At 40.6% G+C, this 27,222-nt stretch overlaps 1 protein-coding gene across 11 annotated transcripts in view; it reads right to left on the bottom strand.

The window, feature by feature from the left end:
• Positions 1 to 1,966: 1,966 nt before the first annotated feature.
• Positions 1,967 to 27,222, bottom strand: part of LOC140629100 (protein WWC3-like) — a 253,207-nt gene continuing 227,951 nt past the window's right edge. For 7 of the 11 annotated variants that reach the window (XR_012026979.1, XM_072818541.1, XM_072818543.1 and 4 more), the window contains 2 exons: positions 8,543 to 8,770; positions 1,967 to 4,814 (listed from right to left, as the gene is read on the bottom strand). Coding sequence is in view for 10 of the 11 variants with exons in the window: in XM_072818541.1 (XP_072674642.1) it covers positions 4,779 to 4,814; positions 8,543 to 8,770 (264 nt within the window). In the remaining variant the exon portion in view is untranslated. Of the gene's footprint in view, positions 4,815 to 8,542; positions 8,771 to 18,302; positions 18,682 to 27,222 lie in introns of those variants that run through there. The other 4 variants (XM_072818535.1, XM_072818539.1, XM_072818538.1 and 1 more) reach the window with 2 other exon arrangements.

The raw sequence follows: 27,222 nt of genomic DNA, 5'->3' as shown, positions 1-27,222 counted from the left end.
CATCACTGTGTCCAGAAAAGAATAAATGGAAGAGACAAAAAAGACAAAAACAGCAAGAACACTATGAAAAAAAAATACAAATAAATCATAGCAGAAGAAAAAAATAAAAGAACATAAAACAAGAAAATAAGAAGTAAAACAGAACAATAAATTAGATCCTGGATGTATCTTGCTCTGTTTGTTAAAAGAATCCAAAATAAGAAAGAAAAATCTGTGTGTGTGTGTGTGTGTGTGTGTGTGTGTGTGTGTATTTAATATACAATGAAAGGAAACCAAAAATTAAAAATGTAGATTATATATATATATGAATTTTCAATTTTAAAAGGACTTAAAGATAGAATTGATAAAATAAGAAAACAGCTGAAAAAATAACTGAAAGACTAAAGAATAAAAATAAACCCCCCTCCAAAATGTTGTTTTCCCCAAGAGCTAAACTTTTGTAGTTATCTATAATCTGTAAGCTTGGTGTTACCCAGCAGTTCCTATTGGTCTTCTTGGGGAAGGGGTTGTTGGACTCATTCTCAGGTGTCTTTGCCCAGGAGAAATTTCACTCCTCTTGCCAGGGGGCCAGTCTTAATGTAAGCAGCTCTGGATTATGTGCCATTCTTTTGCTCCCTGTTGGCTTTCAGGATAGATGGGGTGATGAAAATGGAGGGGCCCTGATCTCTAGCTCCAGAGTGGAAATTTCATGCCCCCTACTCTTCGGTGAGCCCTCACAGAAAACCAATGACTCTTGTCTCCCTGGTTTCCCTCCTAACCTTGTGCTCACCTAGCTTGTAATCAAGCATGTTTCTCTCAGCCACACTACCCAGTTTCCAGTCTCCAAACTATACGGACTCCTCTCGTGGACCTGCACCATTCCTTCCAAGGAAGGGAAGGGATTCTTGCCAGGCTTCTGCCTTTCATTTTGGCCTATGCCCAGAAAGAGGTCCCCTGGATGGTGCAATGGTTCATGGTTTATTGCAACATTGAGTAGAAAGCTGGCAACTAGACTTGCTGCATTCCTTGCAGAAGCCTGGGAACTCTGCCATTCTCAGCCACCACCAATCTTTTTGTAGGTGGATCCTGAGACCATGGTGTCCCACCTGGGATTCCACCCCTTTGCCACCTGAGCACCGTTAAGTCAGGTACATCCCACCCCCCCCTGTAGCTAACTTCTAAAAGTTCCAATTTTGCAATGTGCTGCTTATTATAATTTCTGGTGGCCTGATTAGGTGCTCCCTCCCTTTTGTGGTTTGTCTTCCAATATGTTGTCCTGGATTCATGGCTCTGCACCTCCTACCTTGCAAAAAGTAGTTGCTTTTCTACTTGTAGAACTCAGCAATTCTTTTCTCTCAGATGTCCCATTAATTTTGCAACAAAGAACATTATTAAGAGAGTAAGAAAGGCATAGCATATAAGGAAGAAAATACTTGCAATCATAAACCCAGTAAGTGTCAAATAACCAGAATACATAAAGAACTCCTACAATTCTACAATAATTAAAATAACTCCGTTAAAAAAAAGGCAAAAGAACTTTATGACACTTTAATTTACAGCAACATATATATATATATATTGGTGTTTGTTCCAGGTTCTGACACACAGTTCCAGTAGGAACTACAGAAGCATATTCTGTTCTAAATTGTACGTTTTCTTGCTGACTTCTGAAATATTGCAAAGAAATAGAATGTGAAACTTGTCTTTTGCTATTCAAAAGCTTGTTATGAAAGCTCCTTTAGTTTCTGTTAATGAGAGGCATTTTAGCCTTAAATAAGCACAGATGGGCAGTGGAATATTTACAGACGAAATATTATGTAAACACTACTTCAAAGATGAGAAGTGAATGGAAGTACAGGTGATAGAAGAGCATTAATGTTGATGTTGGGTAAGAGTACCAATGGGACTTGTTGTGGTATGTATTTTTAGATATTAATCTCCATAACTCTAAACAAAACCAAAAAACACATTTTCACTCTGTTCTTAGAAAAAGTAGTTTAATTTTAAGAACTTCAAAGAATACAAATGACAGAGAAAATGGTGGAAAAAAATTAGAGGAATACTGATTATAACTTATTCCCACAATAGAGAAATATTTATTTAAGTAGTTCTCAACCAAAGTTTGACAATTCAGTGATCAAATGAAGTAAAAAACAAATTCTCTTCTGTTTGTACTATTATTTTTGGAGAAGTTTGTGGTAGAATTCTAGTCAAAGTGATCAGAGGTGGAATTGCTATCAGAATTCTGATAGTTTATTGAAAAGGAGTATCAACATTAGAAAATGCCACCCTGGACCACCTTCAGTAAAAGTGCAATTCATCAGAAAGCACAGCATATGGCAAATTATGTCATATAATTTATGATGCTACCATGAAGGTAGCAATCTTTTTATTACAGTGTCTACAATAGTGCCTTGTATGTAGAAGGTAGTCACTAAATACTTGTTTTAGTAATAAAATGAATAAAGGAAAAATATATGAATGACTAACTTCTAAATCATAATTTAAGATATAACATAAAGCAATAGGATTTTTTTAATGAAAATGTAAGATATACTCTTGGTAGTTGTAATTGGTCCGAAGCTGCAAAATGAAGTGCTCCTATCTGTCTACCAAAGTTTCTTAACAATAACCACCTCTCTTTTCCAGCATTGGTAATGAACACTCAAGGAGGGGACCCTCCACAGCAATAGAGAACTTCTCTTCATTATAGTGCCATCTGGCTAAAAAAATAATCATAAAAAAAAAAAGGTAATCATACGTAGGCTATAGCAGGAAGAAATAAAATAGGGGTAGTAAACCCAAGAGGCCAATGAACTGTCTGAAGTAGGCATTTATTTATGTTTGGTAAAGGTGAGGTTAAAAAAAAAAAAAAAAGGTAAGCACTCTGCAAAAGAGAAATACTTCCAAATAAAAATCTATGAGAACCTGGATGGATAGGAAGGAATTTCATAAGCAGTGAAATTTACTTAAGAACACTTGGTTTGGAAACTTTTATATCGGCACAGCTGCTAAAAAGGAACACAAAGGCAATGCATCCTTGGAAGTCTCCCTGCACTAACAGTCATAATTTGGCTTAGTTTGACATCTGCATGCCCTAACATCAAATGGCAGTCTTTTTGTAAGATTTTAAAGTTCCTTAGGTGTGGGGAGCTAGACAGAGCCTGTCTTCATCTAATTAGGCATGCTGTCTGCTTAGCTGTTTAGCTAAGAAATGCTTTGTCAGTCTCTACCTACGTTATGGGTATATATACTAAGAAACTGAGGGAAAAAAGGAGACTGTGTGGGGGAGATCAGAGGTCAAATATATAGCAACAGATGACAACTGTTAAAAACATGAAGTTTCAGTTGTAGTACTACTGGCAAAAACCTTTGTGCATGATAACTCAATTATCAATGAAGTGCTTTCGCAAAATTTATTTTTAATGCAATTTAAAAGGAAAGCAGGTTATACAAATAGATTGCACACCAATGAAAAGAGAGGCACTGATTAGAAGAAATATTTTCAAGGGAGAAAAGAGAAGAAGGATTATAGGAAGAGTTGTATTTCTTTTGTATTTTGTGTGACTCAACCTTGTTTACTTATGCAGAGCCTCACCAAGGAGAGTGCATTATTTTTATATATTAGACAAAATGTATAATTTGGCATTTTAAAATAATTTTGGTATATTTTTATCAAATAAAAAATGTTTTTCCTTATGAACTACTACCTCTAATATTTCTTTAAAAATACTAGGTAGACTCCTGTATGGGGGCGGTGGTGTGAGGGGGGGAGGTTGATTCTGATTTAAATCAAATCCTCTCCTGTAAGTGACTCACTAGGTAACTTTCCTGCCCAGGTGTGTGTGCTTGCTTCCTTCCACAAAAAAATCACCTTCAAACGCCATCAGGTCCATGTCATAAACACTACCTCCATCCGTGGGTCCACAGACTCTGAAAATGTGCGCTCCTGGTTGTCCTCCCTTCCCTTCATGATAAAGTTGTCGCGCAGGAGGTCCATGCTGCCTTGTTGGTCACGATCTGTTGAGCAGACTCAAAGATGGGGCTGCTCTGGCGAAGGCAGGTGGTGTAGACAGCCACCACAGATAGGCAGGCTAAGGGCCGGGATGCCAGAGATGGGTGTCCTGCATCAGATTCACAGTGAGGACACAAGTGCGCACAAGATGACTACAGGATGAGAGGCTGTCAGCATGCAGTTGGGCATCACACACAGGCATGTGAACCAGCCCTGGGCCATGCCTGTCAGTATTGTAACACATAGTGTGGAGGGTACAATATTCATGCTAAATACACATATAAGTAACTGATATGAGTGATGAATTTAGTAAAGAGTGTTTGTGTTTTGGGTATCAGAAACAAAACTGGCCCCAAAGTTCCATTCTACTGCATGACAAATACTGAAGCACGAAATTTTAGTCTTAAAATACACCTTAAAATCAGTATTTCCTTTAGAGGAGGAAGAAAAGTATTATGAATAAATTACAATACAGTGAATTTGCCTGAACTCACTTTGTCTTCCAGCATTTAAGTCAAATAAAATAATGTAAACACTATACAGTCTTAACATAATAATTCAATCTTTTACAAAACAACATATCTTGAGATGTTAATTTCGCTGCTGCTGTCAGTTATAAAATGCATATTTATAAACTTTTAAGAACAAATGTTATTTAAAGCTTTTCATTAACATTTTAAAGACAAATTTAGCTAGTCTAAGAACTTCATGAAAATGAAACAGTCAGATAAATACTTCATGTGTGCAGACACTACATCAAACATCAACTGGCAGAGGAGATATGTTAATTCTTGGCCTTGTAAAATATGCTATCTTCTCCCTATGTTTGGAAAGAATTACAGGTTAGAAGATAATATGGAGACACTGAAAACTGTCAGGAGGTTCTCATATTAATGATCACTCTTCTTACTTATAGAAGAAGGAGAGTCTGATTCCTCATAATACATATCTTTGCATACAAATTTTCAAAATCATATTATAAATTTTAATGAGTTTTAATGCTGATAATGTTTTCATTCTTGTAATAGTCAGCTTATAATAACTCAAAGAACTATATTCACAAAATAAGGACAGTTTCCTGTATGTATGATATGTTCAAATAAAAGTTAATTTAAAAAGGCAAAGGTGACACATATGTGTATACATGTAAATTTCTGTTATCTACAATAGCAAACATTTGGAAAGAAGCAGTATTTTATAAAAGTAACTAAGCAAATTATATGTACTACATAAAATTACAGTCATGAAAAAGATAACAGATTATGTAACAACTGGTACATTCACTCTTAAAAGCTAAATGCAAAATTAAACATAAGGGATAACCAATATTTTTAAAAAGCATATAGAAAAAGATCAGAAAAAAATAAACACCAACAGAAGTGAGGATTCCTGTTCTTTCTAAACTTTTCATTTTTTAAAAAAATAGTTTTTTCACTTTTTATGATGACAAAGATACAACAGTATAAAGAATACTGATAAAGCAAGCAAGGAAGCAGGGCCTGTGGCCTTTTCTACCTGAAGGTCTGCAGTTGGATGGGCTCCTTGTGGCTCTGCCCACGCAGCTGGCAGACCCCTTTGGAGGCCTTCTTCAGCATCTTTTTAGCTTCCTGTTCTTTTTTTTTTTTTTTTTTTTTAAAGATTTTATTTATTTATTCATGAAAGACAGAGAGAGAGAGAGGCAGAGACACAGGCAGAGGGAGAAGCAGGCTCCATGCACCAGGAGCCCGATGTGGGATTCGATCCCGGGTCTCCAGGATCGCGCCCTGGGCCAAAGGCAGGCGCCAAACCACTGCGCCACCCAGGGATCCCAGCTTCCTGTTCTTGATGGAAGTCAAGTTTGGTCTTTCTTGTCTGGAATGATGACTTTAGAGGAACACAATATTTTTACTTCTAGTTTTAAGGAAGAATGAATAAAGCCAGAGGATTCTGGGAGCAGAGAAAGGCGTGCCCCTTTCTCACACAGTTCCACAACAGGGAATTTTCACAGAAGCCATTATGGTATCTGAGATCATGCCTTGAAGACACCACAACATTCCACCATAAAGTGGAAAGTGGAAATGCCAGCACAGGGTCTGGGGGATCCTTCCCTCCAGCAGCCACCTACCTGAGAAAGCTGCAAAAGACTTGTGTCAGCATTAATAAAAGAAAGGATAAGAGCCATATGGCCCTCTCAATAGATGCAGATGTCATTTGTTAAGGTTTTAGCTGCTTCATTCTTGTTGAGGTACCTCAATATCATATATAAAAGCCATATATGAAACACCCACAGCTCATATCATCCTCCAGGGCTGCATTGTGAGCTTTTCCCCCAGGAAAAGGACAGGACCATGCCAGGGATGTCCCCTCTCACTACTGCTGTTTAGCACAGTACTCAAAGACAAAGTCTCAGCAACCAGACCACCAAAGGAAATAAAAGGGATCCAAATCAGCAAAGAAGAAGTCAAACAGTCACTCCCAGCAGATGACATGATACTTTATGTAGGGAACCTGAAAGATTCCACCAAACAATTGCTAGAACTGATTCATGAATTCACCAAAGGCATAAAATATAAAACCAAACAAGTTTGTTGCATTTCTGTCCACCAGGAATGAAGCAGTTAAGAAACGAATCAAGGACTCCATCTGATTTCCAACTGCACTGAAACCCATAAGAGTTTGAAATCTAAGCAAAGAGGTCAAAGATGTGTACTCTGAAAAGTCCAGAACACTTATGAAAAAAAACGAGGAAAATACAAAAAAATGGAAGCATATTCCATGCTTGCTCACGGATTGGAAGAACAAAGACTGTTCACATGTCTAAATGACTAGTCATAGCCATATACACACAGAAGATAATCCCTATCAAGATCACACCAGCTTTCCTCACACAGCTAGAACAAACACCTAATATGTGCAGGGAGAGTCAAGGGAATGTTGCAAGAGAACAGCAATGCAGGAGGCATCATAATTCTGGGCCTCAAGCTGTATAACAAACCTATCATCCTTGACACAGTATGGTACTGGCACAAAGACACATACATCAAGCAACAAGACAGAATAGAAAACCTAGAAATGGGCTTCTAGACTGATGCACAGGTCATCTTTGACAGAGCAGAAGATATCCCATGGACAGAAGAGGTTCCTCTACAACTAGTGGTGGGAAGACTGGACTGACATCCATGTGGAGAAGAATGACATTGGACCCCTCTCTTTATCAGACACAGAAATCCACTCACAATGGATGAAAGATCTAAATGTGACATTGAACCCATCAACATACTAGAGGGAAAGGCAGGCAGCACCCGCTTTGACCTGGGCGGCACCCACATCTTCCAGAGGCAAGGGAAACAAAGGCAAAGTGGAATGCTTGAGACGGCATTGGGAGAAAAGTCTTGGGCACAGCAAAGGAAATAATCAGCCAAACTGAAAGGCAACCTGTGGAATGGGAGAAGATATTCACAAATGACACATCAGATCACAGGCTAGAATCCAAAATCTGTAAGGAACTTCTCCAACTCGACATCTAAAACCCAGAACTCCAGCCAAGGATTGGGCAAAGAAGACAAATAATTGGCTACTAGACACAAGAGGAAATGCTCTACCTCCCTCATCAGTGTGGAAATACACATCCGAACCACAAAGAGATGCCACCTCACACAGGTTACAGTGGCCCAAATGACGTACTCAGGAATGCAAAGTAGGGTGGCCACCCTAGGAAACAGTATAGATGTGCTTCAGAGGGCTAAGAAGAGAACAACCCTACTTCCCAGCAGGCGCACTTCTGGGCATTTACCCAAAGGATACAGACGTAGTGATCTGAAGGGGCACCTGCACCCCAGTGTCCACCATAGCCAAACTATGGAGAGAGCCCAGAGGTCCATTGGCAGGTGAATGGATAAAGAAGCTGTAACATAGATTAGATGACTTGACCATCAGAAGAGAATGAGGCCTTGCCATTTACAACAACAGGATGGAACTCAAGTACCTTCTGCTAAATGAAAGAAGTCGGCCAGAAAATGACAAATACCATATGATTTCACTCATATGTGGAAGTTCAGAAATAAGGCTGGTGAACATTGGGGAAGGGAAGGGAAATTAAGGCAGTAAGACCTATAACAAAATAGGACCAAAATAGAGGTGAAGACTAATAGTAATGAGCACTGGGTAGTATATGCAACTGAGTCATCACTAAATTCTACCCCTTAAAGTAATTATACACTATATATTAAATTGAATTTAAATTAAGAATTTAAAGAAAAATATGCATTCTTAAAAAAAGAAAAAGAAAGAAAGGAAGGGAGGGAGGGAAGGAAGGAAGGAAGGAAGGAAGGAAGGAAGGAAGGAAGGAAGGAAGGAAGGAAGGAAGGAAGGAAGGAAGGAAGGAAGGAAGGGAGGAAGGAACGGTGTGTCAGTGCTAACAGGAACACAAGCTGCCTGGCCCATGGAGGGAAAAAGCCAGCTCCTCTAGATGAGTGTGTCGACTGTTTGAAGTACGTCTTTATCATCATGACCTGAGCACAGCAAAAGGACTGTGAAGAGGGCCCTGGGAGTTGGGCCTTGACTCCTTACCTGTCTCTCTGCTTCCTTTAGTAGGCTCTGAAATTGCTCATCCTGCAGCACCCAGTGTGGGAGGTCCATCTGGCTTTGCAGCTGTGTGTCTTCTAACCGCTGCCTCAGTTCATTCAGGGTGCAGATCTCCTCATTCAGCTGCTTCTGCCGCATCCTCAAGGCCTGGAGATCCAGCTCCAGGTCCAAGGAGGTGCGGGCCATGAGCTCAGCCCGAGAGGACCTGCAGGGCTGCAGGAGACGGTGCTGTGAGCACACAGGCTAACCTGGCACTGGGGCCCTGTTTAGCTAGTGAGGAATCAGGCCCTCCCTGAGGTTCATCCACCATGAATGGAGACAGGTGAAGCACAGCTCCTAGAGAGCCATTACACTACATATGCTGACATGAAACAAACATAGATTTAAGTGAGATTAATTTGTCTCCAGTTCAACATCAAGTTGGTGATGCAAATGGTCTGCTTTAATGATGACTTACGCATTTGCAAAGACATATCCTTACATGAGACTGGCAGAATTAAAAATGGGTACATTCTTAAACGTTATTGAGTATGCATTAAATGCCTAAAAATCTGGATTTTCTTTGGTTCTAAACTTTCATTCTGCACATATTTAGAAAGATGCTCCCAATGCAAAGTTGACTCAGTTGTTTTACAATATGAAAAAACTATATAACAGGTAATTAAATAACTTATAAAGCCATCATAAAATGTGGCCAGTGTAAAAAGTGGGGGGAAAAATGTATGAGCATGGGGGTTCCCAGAGTGTCTTCCATGGGATAGTGAGAAATTGCTCTTGATTATATAGCCAGTTAGCTTGCACACTTAAGTCAAAGCGGGAATGTATCTGCAGCCAGGCAGTTCTGACACATGCAGCCTCAGTACCACAGCCAGCACAACTCTAGTAGCTACCTGCATGATGTGCTCCTTTTACTCATTACAAGAAAGGACTACCGGAGAGTCAGAACCTGGGAGACTTTCAATATCTGAACACAAAATCTAACAAGAGCATCATCCCAATGATTTTCCACAACATCCACCTGCAGTATTCAGAGCAACAGAATCTAGAAGCTTTGGTAGTAGAGAAAGTCTGGGGACTAGACCGTGGACATGGATATTCTACTCTGCACTGATACCCTGGACTCCAGGGCTAGCCAGATCCAGCTGAACATAGCTGAATTTGTGTGGGACACTTGGAAAAGAGCCCTGCATTCATTCAGATAGACTTTCAGCACAGAGTTAACCCTGAAGAAACTGAAGGCTGAGAAGGGAGTGCCTTTTCCAGAGCAGATGAACACATTTCAGAAGAATGAGTACATAAAGAACTTGCAGTTGGCTACTTGCTGGATCAAGGTGTTCTAGCTAAAAGATGGTGACTGGAAACAGAAGACAGACATATAAATAATGGAAAAAAGCAGCACACAAGAGAAGTACTAGCCAACTTATCAGACCACCATTCTCACAGAGTGTTCCTGTGGCCCAACACAGCCTACTAGCTTGAGTGCCTAGTCCCCAAGCTACAAAGGCTCTCCAAACAGCTTCAGCCTTAGTGGAGAAAAGAGGTCTCTAGCTCACCCAATGGAGAGCCCACCACTGGGCAAATGATCTCTAGCTCTATCACCCTTGATCCAGGACACACAAAAGTAGCTGCACTGCAATACTTCCTCACAGTTCTGCTGGCTCTTCACCATATTCTTGGGTACTAATTTGCTGAAGATGTGCTGAAGTGATTTGCTCCAGATCTGTGGTCCTGTACATGGCATCTGGCTCTTCAGTACCATCAAAGGCCAGACGGTGATGCCAAAGATGACCATTTGTATTTGTCAGCAGCTAGAGCAGAACTGAGCTCCCCCATAGAAGTTGGTTGGGATGGTGGTGGGGACAGCAGTCTGTGTGTCGTATCATCTTCTTGGAAGAGCCGACCACTTTGCAGCTGGTTGAGGAGGTTGCCAACCTGTATAGCATCTCCTGTGGTATATCCATCTATTCTACCAGAAGGGTTCCATAGGCATCCACGTGATTCTGAGTAACAACATAGCTCAAAATTTCTAAGATACATACTCTCTTCTCAGTACCTCAAATGCCAAGAACAATGATGGTTACCACATCATCCTAAAATGTGGCCTCGGAGCAGAAGAGGCCCTTCAACTCTGAGCCCCATGGATTCCCTTGGATGTAAAAGTTACGCCACTGTAACCTAAGGCCTCACCTGGCAAGCTGTAATTAGAAGAGACTTTGCATGCTCTATGAAAACAACTGACCAATAACCAGTAGACACTGGATACAGTCTCTGGCATTCAGAAAACCAAGGGCTCCTCTCTCCCTTCCTATTGGCCTCTTCAGCTTTTGAATGGTTCCTTCTTCTTTTCCCAGGGCTGCCATCTTAAAGAGGGAAACAGCAAGGCCATCTTCTCTGAAAGCCTTCACTTCTTGTTGGAGGCTAGTGCAGTGGGTATCTTCATGCCACTGTAGTGATTCCTTCCAACTACTCTACTCCCCTGCCTCCACGTAAGCTCTGCCTCATCTTCAACCTTCACCTTCTCTGGTAACTGGCTTTGTGTCTAGAATTGCTGACTCCATGCAGGCAGTTAGCCATCATGCTGTCTTCATGTTGGTTTCCCTACTCAGTGACCCTGGTGAGCATCCATTTTTCTGGTTCATGGATAGATTGATAGGAATGGAATTTATTGTGTGCCTTATACTTGTCTCACATTGAGTGTTCCTAAGGACCTCATGCTGCAAAACCCAGAGATGGATTTATGTGTCTGCACTGGTAGTGTACATATCACAATGCACGTGTAGAACCCACCACACAGAACTAGGTCTATGCCCTGGGAAGGGAGAGGGAAAAGGAGAGAGTATAGAACAACCATTATCAGGGATGAGAACAAATGATTTTTTGACCTCTTATTATATAATTTTACTTCCTAAGCAATCATGGGGAAAATAGGCCTAGAAAATAAGCATTTCACTCTATCATCAGATGACCTTAGCTATCATATCAGGCCCTTTTGGATGGGCTTAATGAACTTGCATTTAGAAAGGACGTTGGTAACCACTGTCAAACTTCCTAAGTTTCCAAGAGACTTCGTATTTTCTTTGAGCACCCCAATTTTTTATTTTATTGTTATTTTTATTAATTAAAAAAAGTTTTTAATAAATTTATTTTTTATTGGTGTTCAATTAGTCAACACATAGAATAACACCCAGTGCTCATCCCATCAAGTGCCCTCATCGGTGCCCGTCACCCAGTCACCCCCACCTCCCGTCCACCTCCCCATCACCCACGCCTAGTTCGTTTACCAGAGTTAGGAGTCCCTCATATTCTGTCTCCCTTTCTGATATTTCCCAATTATTTTTTCTCCTTTCCACTTTATTCCCTTCCACTATTTTTTTATATTCCCCAATGAGTGCGACCATATAATGTTTGTCCTTCTCCAGTAGACTTACTTCACTCAGCACTCCAGTTCCATCCACGTCGAAACAAATGGTGGGTATTTGTCATTTCTAATGGCTGGGTAATATTCCATTGTATACAAAAACCAATCTTCTTTATCCATTCATCTCTCTTTTTTAAATAATTTTTTTAATAATAAATTTATTTTCTACTGCTGTTCAATTTACCAACTTACAGAATAACACCTAGTGCTCATTCCATCAAGTGGCCCTTCAGTGCCTGTCACCCATTCACTCTCACCCCCCGCCCTCCTCCCGTCTACCACCCCTAGTTCGTTTCCCAGAGTTAGGAGTCTTTATGTTCGGTCTCCCTTTCTGATATTTCCCACACACTTCTTCTCCCTTCCCTTATATTCCCTTTCACTATTATTTATATTCCCATTCACTATTATTTATATTCCCCAAACGAATGAGAATATACACTGTTTGTCCTTCTCCGATTGACTTACTTCACTCAGCATAATACCCTCCAGTTCCATCCACGTTGAAGCAAATCGTGGGTATTTGTCATTTCAAATGGCTGAGTAATATTCCATTGTAGACATAAACCACATCTACTTTATCCATTCATCTTTCGACGGATGTGAGGCTCCTTCCACAGTTTGGCTATTGTGGATATTGCTGCTAGAAACATCGGGGTGCAGGTGTCCCGCCATTTCATTGCATCTGAAACTCTGGGGTAAATCCCCAACAGTGCAATTGCTGGGTCGTAGGGCAGATCTATTTTTAACTCTTTGAGGAACCTCCACACAGTTTACCAGAGTGGCTGCACCAAATCACATTCCCCCCAACAGTGTAAGAGGGTTCCCTTTTCTCCACATCCTCTCTAACATTTGTGGTTTCATGCCTTGTTAATTTTCCCCATTCTCACTGGTGTGAGGTAGTATCTCATTGTGGTTTTGATTTGTATTTCCCTGATGGCAAGGATGCAGAGCATTTTCTCATGTGCTTGTTGGCCATGTCTATGTCCTCCTCTGTGAGATTTCTCTTGTCTTTTGCCCATTTATGATTGGATTGTTTGTTTCTTTGGTGTTGAGTTTAAGAAGTTCTTGATAGATCTTGGGAACTAGCCCTTTATCTGATACATCATTTGCAAAATCTTCTCCCATTCTATAGGTTGTCTTTTAGTTTTGTTGACTGCATCCTTTGCTGTGCAAAAGCTTCTTATCTTGATGAAGTCCCAATACTTCAGTTTTGCTTTTGTTTCTTTTGCCTTCAAGGATGTATATTGCCCTCCTGGATGTATCTTGTGTGCTGAGTTCAAAAAGGGTGTTGCCTGTGTTCTCCTCTAGGATTTTGATGGAATCTTGTCTCACATTTAGATCTTTCATCCACTTTGAGTTTATCTTTGTGTATGGTGAAAGAGAGTGGTCTAGTTTCATTCTTCTGCATGTGGATGTCCAATTTTCCCAGCACCATTTATTGAAGAGACTGTCTTTCTTCCAATGGATAGTCTTTCCTCCTTTATCGAATATTAGTTGACCATAAAGTTCAGGGTCCACTTCTGGGTTCTCTATTCTGTTCCATTGAACTATGTGTCTGTTTTTGTCCAGTACCACACTGTCTTGATGACCACAGCTTTGTAGTACAACTTGAAATCTGGCATTGTGATGCCTCCAGATATGGTTTTCTTTTTTAAAATTCCCCTGGCTATTCAGGGTCTTTTCTGATTCCACACAAATCTTAAAATAATTTGTTCTAACTCTCTGAAGAAAGTCCATGGTATTTTGATAGGGATTGCATTACACGTGTAAATTGCCCTGGGTAACATTGACATTTTCACAATATTATTTCTGCCAATCCATGAGCATGGAATATTTTTCCATCTCTTTGTGTCTTCCTCAATTTCTTTCAGAAGTGTTCTATAGTTTTTAGGGTATAGATCCTTTACCTCTTTGGTTAGGTTTATTCCTAGGTAGCTTATACTTTTGGGTATAATTGTAAATGGGATTGACTTCTAAATTTCTTTTTCTTCAGTCTCATTGTTAGTGTATAGAAATGCCATTGACTTCTGAGCATTGATTTTGTATCCTGCCACGCTACCAAACTGCTGTATGAGTTCTAGAAATCTTGGGGTGGAAGCTTTTGGGTTTTCTATGTAGAGTATCATGTCATCAGCGAAGAGGGAGTTTGACTTCTTCTTTGCCAATTTGAATGCCTTTTATTTCTTTTTGTTGTCTGATTGCTGAGGCTAGAACTTCTAGCACTATGTTGAATAGCAGTGGTGAGAGTGGACATCCCTGTCGTGTTCCTGATCTTAGGGGAAAGGTTCCCAGTGTTTCCCCACTGAGAATGATATTTGCTGTGGGCTTTTCGTAGATGGCTTTTAAGATGTTGAGGAATGTTCCCTCTATCCCTACACTCTAAAGAGTTTTGATCAGGAATGGATGCTGTATTTTGTCAAATGCTTTCTCTGCATCTAATGAGAGGATCCTATGGTTCTTGGTTTTTCTCTTGCTGATATGATGAATCACATTGATTGTTTTACCAGTGTTGAACCAGCCTTGTGTCCCGGGGATAAATCCTACTTCGTCATGGTGAATAATTTTCTTAATGTACTGATGGATCCTATTGGCTAGTATCTTGTTGAGAATTTCTGCATCCATGTTCATCAGGATATTGGTCTGTAATTCTCCTTTTAGGTGGGGTCTTTGTCTGGTTTTGGAATTAAGGTGATGCTGGCCTCATAGAATGAATTTGGAAGTACTCCATCTCTTTCTATCTTTCCAAACAGCTGTAGTAGAATAGGTATGATTTCTTCTTTAAACGTTTGATAGAATTCCCCTGGGAAACCATGTGGCCCTGGACTCTTGTGTCTTGGGAGGTTTTTGATGACTGCTTCAATTTCCTCCCTGGTTATTGGCCTGTTCAGGTTTTCTATTTCTTCCTGTTCCAGTTTTGGTAGTTTGTGGCTTTCCAGGAATGCATCCATTTCTTCTAGATTGCCTAATTTATTGGCGTATAGCTGTTCATAATATGTTCTTAAATTCGTTTGTATTTCCTTGGTGTTGGTAGTGATCTCTCCTTTCTCATTCATGATTTGATTAATTTGAGTCTTCTCTCTCTTCTTTTTAATAAGGCTGGCTAATGGTTTATCTATCTTATTAATTCTTTCAAAGAACCAACTCCTGGTTCTGTTGATCTGTTCCACAGTTCTTCGGGCCTCGATTTCGTTGAGTTCTGCTCTAATCTTTATTAACTCTCTTCTTCTGCTGGGTGTAGGATCTGTCTGCTGTTTTTTCTCTAGCTCCTTTATGTGTAAGGTTAGCTTTTGTATTTGAGTTCTTTCCAGTTTTTGAATGGATGCTTGTATTGCAACGTATTTCCCCCTTAGGACTGCTTTTGCTGCATCCAAATATTTTGAACGGTTGTATCTTCATTCTCATTCGTTTCCATGGATCTTTTTAATTCTTCCTTAATTTCCTGGTTGACCCTTTCATCTTTAGCAGGATGGTCCTTAACCTCCACGAGTTTGAAGTCCTTCCAAACTTCCTGTGATTTAGTTCTAATTTCAAGGCATTATGGTCTGAGAATATGCAGGGGACGAACCCAATCTTTTGGTATCGGTTCAGACCCGATTTGTGACCCAGTGTGTGGTCTATTCTGGAGAAAGTTCCATGTGCACTTGAGAAGAATGTGTATTCAGTTGAATTTGAATGCTGTATTTTGTCAAATGCTTTCTCTGCATCTAATGAGAGGATCCTATGGTTCTTGGTTTTTCTCTTGCTGATATGATGAATCACATTGTTTTACGAGTGTTGTTTACAATTTTTAATTTCTGCCGGATTAGATCTAAAGTTCTGTAGATATCTGTGGAATCCATCTGGTCCAGTGTATCATTTAAAGCTCTCGTTTCTTTGGAGATGTTGTGTTTAGAAGACCTATCAAGTGGGGATCCCTGGGTGGCTCAGCGGTTTCGTGCCTGGTTTGGCCCAGGGCACGATCCTGGAGTCCCGGGATGGAGTCCCACATCGGGCTCCCGGCATGGAGCCTGCTTCTCCCTCTGCCTGTGTCTCTGCCTCTCTCTCTATCATAAATAAATAAAAAATAAATAAAAATCTAAAAAAAATAAAAGACCTATCGAGTACAGAAAGCTCTAGATTGAAGTCACCAAGTATAAGTGTATTATTATCTAAGTATTTCTTCACTTTGGTTATTAATTGATTGATATATTTGGCAGCTCCCACATTCAGGGCATATATATTGAGGATTGTTAAGTCCTCTTGTTGGATAGATCCTTTAAGTATGATATAGTGTCCCTCTTCATCTCTTACTACATCTTTGTGGTAAATTTTAGTTTATCTGATATAAGGATGGCTACCCCTGCTTTCTTTTGAGGACCATTTGAATGGTAAATGGTTCTCCAACCTCTTATTTTCAGGCTGTAGGTGTCCTTCTGTCTAAAATGAGTCCCTTGTAGACAGCAAATAGATGGGTCCTGCTTTTTTATCCAGTCTGAAACCCTCTGCCCTTTGATGGGGTCATTTAGCCCGTTCACGTTCAGAGTTACTACTGAAAGGTATGAGTTTAGTGTCATCATGATATCTGTTCAGTCCTTGTTTTTGTGGATTGTTCCACTGAAGTTCTTCTCAAAGGGAAATTTTAAGAGTCCCCCTTAAAATTTCTTGCCGAGCTGGTTTGGAGGTCACATATTCTTTCAGTTGCTGCCTGTCTTGGAAGCTCTTTATCTCTCCTTCCATTTTGAATGAGAGCCTTGCTGGATAAAGTATTCTTGGTTGCATGTTCTTTTCATTTAGGACCCTGAATATATCCTGCCAGCCCCTTCTGGCCTGCCAGGTCTCTGTGGAGAGGTCTGCTGTTATCCCAATTTTCTTCCCCATTAAAGTGAGGGATTTCTTGTCTCTTGCTGTTTTAAGGATCTTCTCTTCTTTGGAATTTGCAAGCTTAACTATTAAATGTTGAGGTGTTGAATGGTTTTTATTGATTTTAGGGGGGGTCTCTCTATTTTCTGGATCTGAATGCCTGTTTCCCTTCCCAGATTAGGAAAGTTTTCAGCTATGATTTGTTCAAAAACATTTTCTGGCCCTCTGTCTCTTTCAGCGTCCTCGGGAACCCCAATTAAACGTAGGTTTTTCTTTCTCAGGCTGTATTTATTTCCCTTAATCTATTTTCATGGTCTTTTAATTGTTTGTCTTTTTCCTCAGTTTCCCTCTTTGCCATCAACTTGTCTTCTATGTCACTCACTCATTCTTCCAGCTCGTTAACCCTCATCCTTAGGACTTCTAGTTTGGATTGTATCTCATTCAATTGATTTTTAATTTCTGCCTGATTGGATCTAAATTCTGCAGTCATGAAGTCTCTTGAGTCCTTTATGCTTTTTTCCAGAGCCACCAGTAGCTGTATAATAGTGCTTCTGAATTGGCTTTCTGACTTTGAATTGTAATCCAGATTTTGTAACTCTGTGGGCGAGAGGACTGTTTCTGATTCTTTCTTTTGAGGTGAGGTTTTCCTTCTTGCCATTTTGCTCAGTGCAGAGTGGCGAAAAACAAGTTGTATTGGGAATAGGAGAAAAAGAGAGGAGAGAAAGAAGGAAAGAAAAGAGAAAAAGAAAAAAGGAAGAAAAAAAGAAAAAAGGAAGAAAAAAAGAAAAAATGTCAAAGAAAAAGAAAGGGAAAAAAACGGTGGTGGAAGCAAACAGAAATCAAAAAGCAAAAAAAAAAAAAAAAAAAAAAAAAGAAATACAAACAAAAAAACACGGGGGAGGATCTTCTGGTTCTGTATGTTAAGTCCCTTGACTTCCCTTGGAACTTGTCCGTCTAGCTGGCCTTCTGGGGGAGGGGCCTGTTGTGCTGATTTTCAGGTGTTAGCACTTGGGGGAGCTGCTGTGCCCCTGCCTGGTGCAGGGCTCAGTGGGGGTTGTTTACCCCGTGAGGCCCCAGGGGAACAAACAACCCCAGTGGCGGGGCCAGCTCTGGAAACCTGGAGTCAGCTCCCGCAGGAACTACAGAGCTCTCCGTCTGCAGGGCCTGGAGGCTCCGGGTCGGGGCCGCTGATCTGCTCAGCTCGGGGCAGGAGCGTCCTTGCTGTCCTGGGCCCTCCCGGCCTCTGCCTGTCCCGGGGGGAGGTCGGATCCTAGGGTGTGTCCCAGAGCCCTGTGCCCCGGGGCCTGCACTGTTGGATTCGGGCTTCCGGCCGTGCAGCCCCCTCCGAGGAGCCTTCACCCGAGCCCCTTCGAGCTGCTCCCGCCCCGCAGCCCCCCTCCGCGGAGCCGCCCCCGAGCCCCCCCAGCTGCTCCCGCCCCGCAGCCGCCTCCGCGGAGCCGCCGCCCGAGCCCCTCCGAGCTGCTCCGGGTCCGCCGTGCGCGCTGCAGCCCTTAGGGAGCTCGGCGCACTCTCCTGGGCGCAGGTGTCTGTTAGTGTCCCAGGGAGCCCGAGACCCATCCCCGCCCTCCTGGGTCCTGCTCCACCTCCCTGGAGCCCCTTTCCGCCAGGAAGGTCGGTGCAGCTCCTGCTTCTCCGGGACGGGGCTCTCCTGTCCTGGGGACACTCTACCCGGCCTCAGCCAGGCTCCTCGAGGGCCCCTCCCCTTTGGAGGCCTTTGGTTTCTTTCTTTTTCCCTCGTCTTCCTACCTTGATAGAAGCGTGAACTCTTCTCACTGTAGCATTCCAGCTGGTCTCTCTTTAAATCTCAGGCCGAATTCGTAGATTTTCAGGATGATTTGAAGGTTATCTAGGTAATTTGGTGGGGACAGGTGACTTGGGGACCCTACCCTTCCGCCATCTTGCCCCGGGGCCTCTCGATTCATCTCTCATGGACACCGAGGCTCCTTCCACAGTTTGGCTATTGAGCACCCCAATTTAAATGACTACATTTTTATTATTTGTAAAGGATGTGTTTAGAGCATTTTGCTTCCAGTAGAATGACTGGATTGCCTTTATTAGTGGTCTAACTATGGGGAAATTTGAATTTCAGACTTCAGACAATGGTGCTCAGTGAGAAATAGGGCAAATCATGCGAGGGGCAAAGAAGTTTTAATATTCCCAAAGGCACAATAAGAATAGGTGTGCCAGTAGAAAGTTCACCACAGAGCTTAATGCAATCTGACTATGGTCTAGACTACTAGGGCTAGGACACCACAAGCCTCCCTGGAGCATCTGGGAGAAGCTGGCCTGGGGCTTGTGTTGGCACTGAGCTCTCTTTACACTAGAGCCTGGCAAGGAGGTAGGCTGTCCTCCATTCCCTTTGGGAGAGGCAGACCTGAGGAGCTCCAGTCCAGTGGTGCAGGGCTCTCCATCAGACGGCGGTGAAGCGATAAATCAGCTACTCTATTTCCCCCAGGGACAGATGAAACTGAGAAGGGCACAGGACAACAAGAACTCTTTGCTATTGGGTGCCCTTCAATTTGTGCAGATAGGTGCCTCCACACCTGCCCCCCAGGAGCATCTAGGCCAGTGTGCACTGAGAGACTGTTGTTTGGTACATGCAGGGAACTCTTGGTTCCAGGGCTGGAGCCCTGCTGGCTGCTGCCATTTTAATTTTTTTTTTCTTTTTGCCTTTCACCTGGGAGAGGGAAAAAGCCTCTAGGGTACAAAGGCCTCACAGGACAAACAGCTCATGCTAAGCTCCTCCACCAGGCAAGGGATGGAGTATCTCTGCCCAGGCAGACGCCTGAGAATCAGTCCTGCAGACCCCTCCCCTAGAAGATCAGCTCAAGAAAAAGAGAGGAGCAAGTTTACACACCAAGCAGCACTGGAAAGGACTAGGATTGAGGGAAAATAGTAGATAGAACTTGAAGTTTTTTCCTTACAATTTGTTTATCTTTCAGGTTAAAAGTTTCCAGTATTTTTCCTCTTTTCCTGCCTTAACTACAATATTTTACCAACTCTTCATTTTTAAGCTATTTCATATTTCTAAAATTACAACTCTTAGATATATTCTTAATATTTGGACCTTTAAACATGTTCAATTAAATTTGGTGAATATAGGAGTTATGGATTTTTTTTCTATATTGTTTTGTTTTACAATGGTGGAAGTTAGCACCTTCTAACACATGGCCAAAATACTCCCAGAACCAAAGGGAATACCATGTTGCTTCATTCTGTGAGACTGTACTTTTCTTCCTTCCCATTCTGCCACCCTCTTTTATCTTGTTTCTGTTTTGTATTCAACTGTATTTTTGCTTATTATATTAATTCGGCATTTAACATCTTCTTACATACAGAACAAATTACATCCAGAAAGGATCACCCTCTAAGTCCACTATCTGAGACTATACTCTCTCTCAACACCACTTCCTCCCAACCCTTTTTTAAAAAAAAAACTTCTTACTGTGTTTTTAAATTTGTTTTTCACTTTTGTAGTCCTTTTGTTTTATTTTGTTCTGTTTTTCTTTTTCTTTTATTTTCTGGTCTCTAACTTCTTTGGAATTGTCTAGGGAGTATTTTACTTAGGTCATGGCTGAATTTTTTGACTCTGCTCACTCATATAGCCAGCCATTCTACACTGGGCAAAATGACTAGAGGGAAGAATTTACTACAAAAGAAGAAACCAGAAGAAGGAATACTCTCTGCCACACACCTACCTGATATGGATTTAAGAATGTCAGAGATACAACTCAAAAGCAGAATTACAAAATTACTGGTGGCTCTGGGAAAGAGCAAAAAGGACTGTAGGGATTCTCTTCCTGCAGAATTGAGATCTAATCAGGCCAAAATTAAAAATACTTTAACTGAGACGTGTCTAAACTGGATGTTCTAACTGCTAGGCTTAATGAAGTGGAAGAGAGAGTGACTGACATAGAGGACAAGCTGGTGGGAAGAAAGCTGAGAAAGAAAAGAGGAAAACAATTAAGAACCCACGAGAAAAGACTTCAGAGCATAAATGATACCTTGTGAAGAAATAATATTCATCTAATTGGAATTCCAGAAGAGATATAGAGAGAGTGTACTTGAACAAATCATAGCTGAGAACTTTCCTAATCTGGGGAAACAGGCATTCATTTCCAAAAGTTAGAGAGGACCTTCCCCAAAATCAACAAAAATTGATCAACACCCTAACGTATAATAGTGAACCTTGCAATTTTCAAGATAAAAAGAAAACTCTAAAAGCAGTGAAAAACAAGAGATTCTTACCTTATATGGGAGAAATATCAGAATAACTGTGGACTGATCAAAAGAGACCTGGCAGGCCAGAAAGATCTGGCATGATATATTCAGGGTACTAAATGATAAAAAATGCAGCCAATAATACTTTATCCAGCAAGGCTCTCATTCAGAATAGAAGCTGAGATAAAGAGCTTCCAGGATAGACAGAAACTGAAAGAATATGTGACCACCAAACCAGCTCTGCAAGAAATATTAAGGGAGACCTGTAAGAGATAGAGATTGTTTCCAAAGAAACAATCTGTAAAAACAGGGACTGTATAGGTAATACAATGACACTAAATTCATATCTTTCGATAGTAACTCTGAATGTGAATGGGCTAAATGACCCATCAAAAGACACTGGGTATTGGACTGGATAAAAAAGCAAGACCTATCTATATGCTGTCTACAAGAGACTCATTTTAGACCTAAGAACACCTCCAGCCTGAAAATAAAGCGGTGGAGAAGCATTTACAATTCAAATGGTTCTCAAAAGAAAGCTGGGGTAGCAATCATCATATCAGATAAATTAGAGTTTATACCAAAGACTGTAGTAAGAGATGAAGAGGGACACTATATCATACTTAAAGGGTCAATTCAACAAGAAGACCTAACAATCATGAATATTTATGCCCCTAATGTGGGAACTGCCAAGTATATCAATCAATTAATAACCAAAGTAAAGACATACTTAGATTAATACATTAATAGTAGGAATTTTTTTTAAAGATTTGATTTATTTATTCATGAAAGACACACACAGAGAGAGAGAGAGAGAGAGAGAGGAGGCAGAGACACGGCAGAGGGAGAAGCAGGCTCCATGCAGGGAGCCTGACATGGGACTTGATCCCGGGACTCCAGGATCACGCCCTGGGCCCAAGGCAGGTGCTAAACCGCTGAGCCACTCAGGGATTCCCAGGAGATTTCAATACAGCACACTCAGCAAATGATCTATCTTCTACGAACAACATCAACAAAGAAACAAGGGCCTTGAATGATACACTAGACCAGATGGATTCCACAGATATATATGGAACTTTCCATCCAAACACAACTGAATACACATTTTTCTAAGTGCACATGGAACTTCCTCCAGGATAGACCACATACTGATCACAAATCAGGTATCAACCAATACTAAAAGATTGGGGTTGTGCCCTGCATATTTCAGACCACAATGCTTTGAAACTAGAACTCCAGCGTAGAAGGAATTTGGAGGAAACTCAAATATGTGGAGGTTAAAGGCATCCTACCAAAAGATTAATGGGTCAACCAGAAAATTAGAGAGGAATTAAAAAGATTCATGGAAACTAATGAAATGAAGATACAACTGTTCAGAATCTTTGGGATACAGCAAAAGCAGTCCTAAGAGGGAAATATATTGCAATGCAAGCCTCCTCAAAAACTCAAATACACAAGCTAACTTCCCACCTAAAGGAACAGCAAGGAAAATCTACACCAAGCATCAGAAGAGAGGTAATAAAAATGAGAGAACTCCAGGATAGAGACCAGAATTGTAGAACAAATAAAAAAAACCAAGAGCTGGTTATTTGAATCATTAATAAATAGATAAATCCCTAGCCAGTCTTATTAAAAAGAAAAGAGACTCAATAAAATCATGATGGAAGAAGAGAGATCAGAAGCAACACTAAGGAAATAATAATGATTTTTAAAACATATTATGAGCAACTATATGCCAAAAAATTAAGCAATCTAGAGAAATGGATGTATTTTAGCAAACTTAAAAATTACCAAAACTGGAACAGGAAGAAATAGATAACGTGAACAGGCCAACAACCAGCAAGGAAACTGAAGCAGTCATCAAAACCTCCCAAGACACAGAAGTTCAGAACCAGATGGCTTCCTCAGAGAAATCTATCATATGTTTAAGGAAATAAGGAAATTATTTATAATAATACTAAAGCTGTTCTGAAGGATAGAAAGGGATGGAATACTTCCAAACTCATTTTAGGAGGCCAGCATACCTTGATTCCAAAACTAGACAAAGACCCCACCAAAAAGGAGAATTATCAATATCTTTGACGAACACAGATGCAAAAATTCTCAACCAGATACAAGCCAAGAGGATCCAACAGTACTTTAAGAGGATTATTCACCATGACAACGAGGTATTCATCCCTGGGATACAAGGGTGGTTCAACATTTGTAAAACAATCTATGTGATAGATTACATCAACATGAGAATAGACAAAACCATATGATCCTCCCAACAGATGCAGAGAAAGCATTTGAAAGAATACAGCATCCATTCCTGATCAAAACCCTTGTAGGGTGCAGGGATAAGTAACATTCCTCAGCATCTTAAAGGCCATCTACGAAAAGCCCACAGCAAATATCATTCTCAGTGGGGAAACACTGGGAACCTTTCCCCTAAGATCAGGAACAAGACAGGGATGTCCACTCTCACCACTGCTATTCAACATAGTGCTAGAAGTTCTAGCCTCAGCAATCAGACAACAAAAAGAAATAAAAGGCATTCAAATTGGCAAAGAAGAAGTCAAACTCTCTCTCTTTGCAGATGACATGATACTGTACATAGAAAACCCAAAAGAAAATATCAGAAAGGGAGACAGAACATAAAGTCTCCTAACTCTGGGAAACGAACTGGGAAGGGGAGGAGAGCAGGGGGGTGAGGGTGAATGGGTGATGGGCACTGAGGGGGGCACTTGACGGGATGAGCACTGGGTGTAATTCTGTATGTTGGCAAATTGAACACCAATAAAAAATAAATTTATTATTAAAAAATTTAAAAAAAAAAGAAAATCCAAAAGACTCCATCCCAAGATTGCTAAAAGTCATACAGCAATTCGGCAGTGTGGCAGGATACAAAATCAATGCCCAGAAGTCAGTGGCATTTCTTCTTCTTTTTTTTTTTTTTCAGTGGCATTTCTATACACTAACAATGACTGAAGAAAAAGAAATTAAGAAATCAATCCCACTTACAACTGCACCCAAAACTTAAGTTATCTAGAAATAAACCTAACCAAAGAGGTAAAAGAACTATACTCCAAAAACTACAGACACTTATGAAAGAAATTGAGGAAGACACGAAGAGATGGAAAAATATTCCATGCTCATGGATTGGAAGAATATTGTGAAAATGTCTATCCTACTCAGAGCAATTTACACGTTCAGTGCAATCCCTATCAAAATACCACGGACTTTCTTCACAGAGTTAGAACAAATAATCTTAAGATTTGTGTGGAATCAGGAAAGACCCTGAATAGCCAGGGGGAATACTGAAAAAATGACAAATACCCACCATTTGGGGGACCCCTGGGTGGCGCAGCGGTTTGGCGCCTGCCTTTGGTCCAGGGCGCGATCCTGGAGACCCGGGATCAAGTCCCACATCGGGTTCCTGGTGCATGGAGCCTGCTTATGTCTGCCTCTCTCTCTCTCTCTGTGACTATCATAAACAAACAAACAAAAAAAAATACCCACCATTTGCTTCAACATGGATGGAACTGGAGGGTATTATGCTGAGTGAAATAAGTCAATCGGAGAAGGACAAACATTATATGGTCTCATTCATTTGGGGAATATAAATAACAGTGAAAGGGAATAAAGGGGAAAGGAGAAGAAATAAGTGGGAAATATCAGAAAGGGAGACAGAACATGGAAGACTCCTAACTCTGGGAAACAAACTAGGGGTGGTGGAAGGGCAGGAGGGCGGGGGTTGGGGGTGACTGGGTGGCGGCCACTGAGGTGGGAACTTGACAGGATAAGCACTGGGTGTTATTCTGTATGTTGGCAAATTGAACACCAATAAAAAATAAATTTATTATTTAAAAAAAAGAATAAAGAATAAAGAAAACCTGAGCCGGGGGCATCACAATGCCGGCTTTCAAGTTGTACTACAAAGTTGTGATCATCAAGACGATGTGGTATTGGCACATAGATCAATGAACAGAATACAGTCCCCAGAAATAGGCCCTCAACTGTAGGGTCAACTAATATTCAACAAAGCAGGAAAGATATCCACTGGAAAAAGGACAGTCTCTTCATAAATGGTGCTGGGAAAATTGGACAACCACGGGCAAAAGAATGAAACGGACCATTCCCTTACACCACACAGAAAGGTAAATTCAAAATGGCCGAAAGATCTAAATGTGAGACAAGACTCCATCAAAATCCTTGAGAAGAATACAGGCAACACCCTTTTTGAACTTGGCCACAGCAACTAGCTGCAAGATACATCTATGAAGGCAAAGGAAACAAAAGAAAAAATGAACTATTGGGACTTAATCAAGATAAAAAGCTTCTGCACAGCAAAAGAAACAGTCCACAAAACTAAAGGACAACCTACAGAATGGGAGAAGATATTTGCACATGACATATCAGATAAAGGACTAGTATCCAAGATCTATAAAGAACTTCAACTCAACAGCAAAAAAACAAACAATCCAAACATGAAATGGACAAAGGATATAAACAGACATTTCACCAAAGAAGACATACACATGGCCAACAAGCACATGAGAAAATGTACCACATCATTTGCCATAGGGAACTACAAATCAAAACCACAATGGGATACCACCTCACACCAGTGAGAATGATGGAAATTAACAAGATGGGAAACCACAAATGCTGGCAAGGAGGTGGAGTAAAGGGAACCATCTTGCACTGTTGGTGGGAATGTGAACTGGTACAATGGAGAACAGTGTGGAGGTTCCTCAAACAGTTAAAAACAGAACTGCCCTACGACCCAGCAATTGCAGTACTGGGTATTTACCCCAACGTTACAGATGCAGTGAAAGACCGAAACACCTGCACCTAAATGTTTATAGCAACAATGTCCACAATAGCCAAACTGTGTCCAATGACAGGTGAATGAATAAAGAAGATTTATTCATTCATTGTGGTGTATACATACAATGGGATATTACTCAGCCATTAGAAACAACAAATACCCACCAGTTGCTTCAACGTGGATGGATAGACGTGGAGGGTATTACACTAAGTGAAATTAAGACAGTAGGAGAAGGACACTCTTATGCGGAATGTAAGAAATAGTGAATGGAATTAGAAGGGAAAGGAGGGAAAATGAGTGGGAAAAATTAGAAAGAGTGACAAAACATTAGAGACTCCTTACTCTGAGAAATGAACAAAGGGTAGTAAAAGGGGAGGAAGGCGGGGGTGGGAGGAGTAACTGGGTGATAGGTACTGAGGAGAGCACTTAATGGGATTAGCACTAGGTATTATACTATGTGTTAGCAAATTGAACTTAAATAAAAAATTTTAAAAGATAAATTATTAAAAAAAGGACCAAACTTTGGGGAGAGGAAAGTTTCATGTACCATGTCTATGCAATATAATAATATCCTCTGTTTTTTCCAGATAATTTGCCAAAACCAAAGGTATGAAGGGATGGTGAGATTCATGCAGTGATTTTTTTTTTTTGCAGATGTGAAGATTTGGGAGCACCTCAGTCCAGTGCCTTGAACTTTACTGTCTTACAATCTCTAAAGTGGGCAGACTTGGAATTATACTGGTTAGGTGATGAAGGTCCAAAGTTCTTATTGAGACTTATCAGAATTGCAAAGGTTGCTGACATGTGGTCATAGGAAGAGAGTTTTACTTTATGTTTATCAGCAGTCCTAAATGGCTATGGGTAAATGTTCTGGTATGGGCCCCTTGTAATATCTATTCCAATAGATATCCATTCCATTAGAAAAGGGGGAAAAACTGATTTCAGGTGGTAATAATGTTCTTCTCTACTTTTTTGAAGTTGAGAACTGACAATCATGTTACTGGCAAATGAAAAAGGCAAATGCAAGAACAGACTTGAGAGTTGCAAAAAACAAAACTTACAAAAAAAAGAAAAGCCAGAAACTAATACCTAGAAAATAAAACAGCAAAAGTTGAGAAGGCATAATGTGAAAAAACACTGCTGAATTAAGAAAATAAAGTAAAAAAAAAAAAAAAAAACCCAAAACCCAAATGACTGAAAACCTTTATTTTATTTCCTTTAAAAAAAAGATTTCCCTATTATATAGATATAGTTGTTTTTTAATATAGATTTTAAGAATGTATGCATTATACTACCTTAAGAAATACATGTGATCCTCATTAGAGACCTGAATGCGAGAACTAGCCTACTTAC

This window comes from Canis lupus, chromosome Y, assembly GCF_048164855.1.
Source record: "Canis lupus baileyi chromosome Y, mCanLup2.hap1, whole genome shotgun sequence".
Classification (NCBI taxonomy): Eukaryota; Metazoa; Chordata; class Mammalia; order Carnivora; family Canidae; genus Canis; species Canis lupus.
Note: the sequence above shows the minus strand (reverse complement) of the source record. Positions and strands in the feature narration are given on the sequence as shown.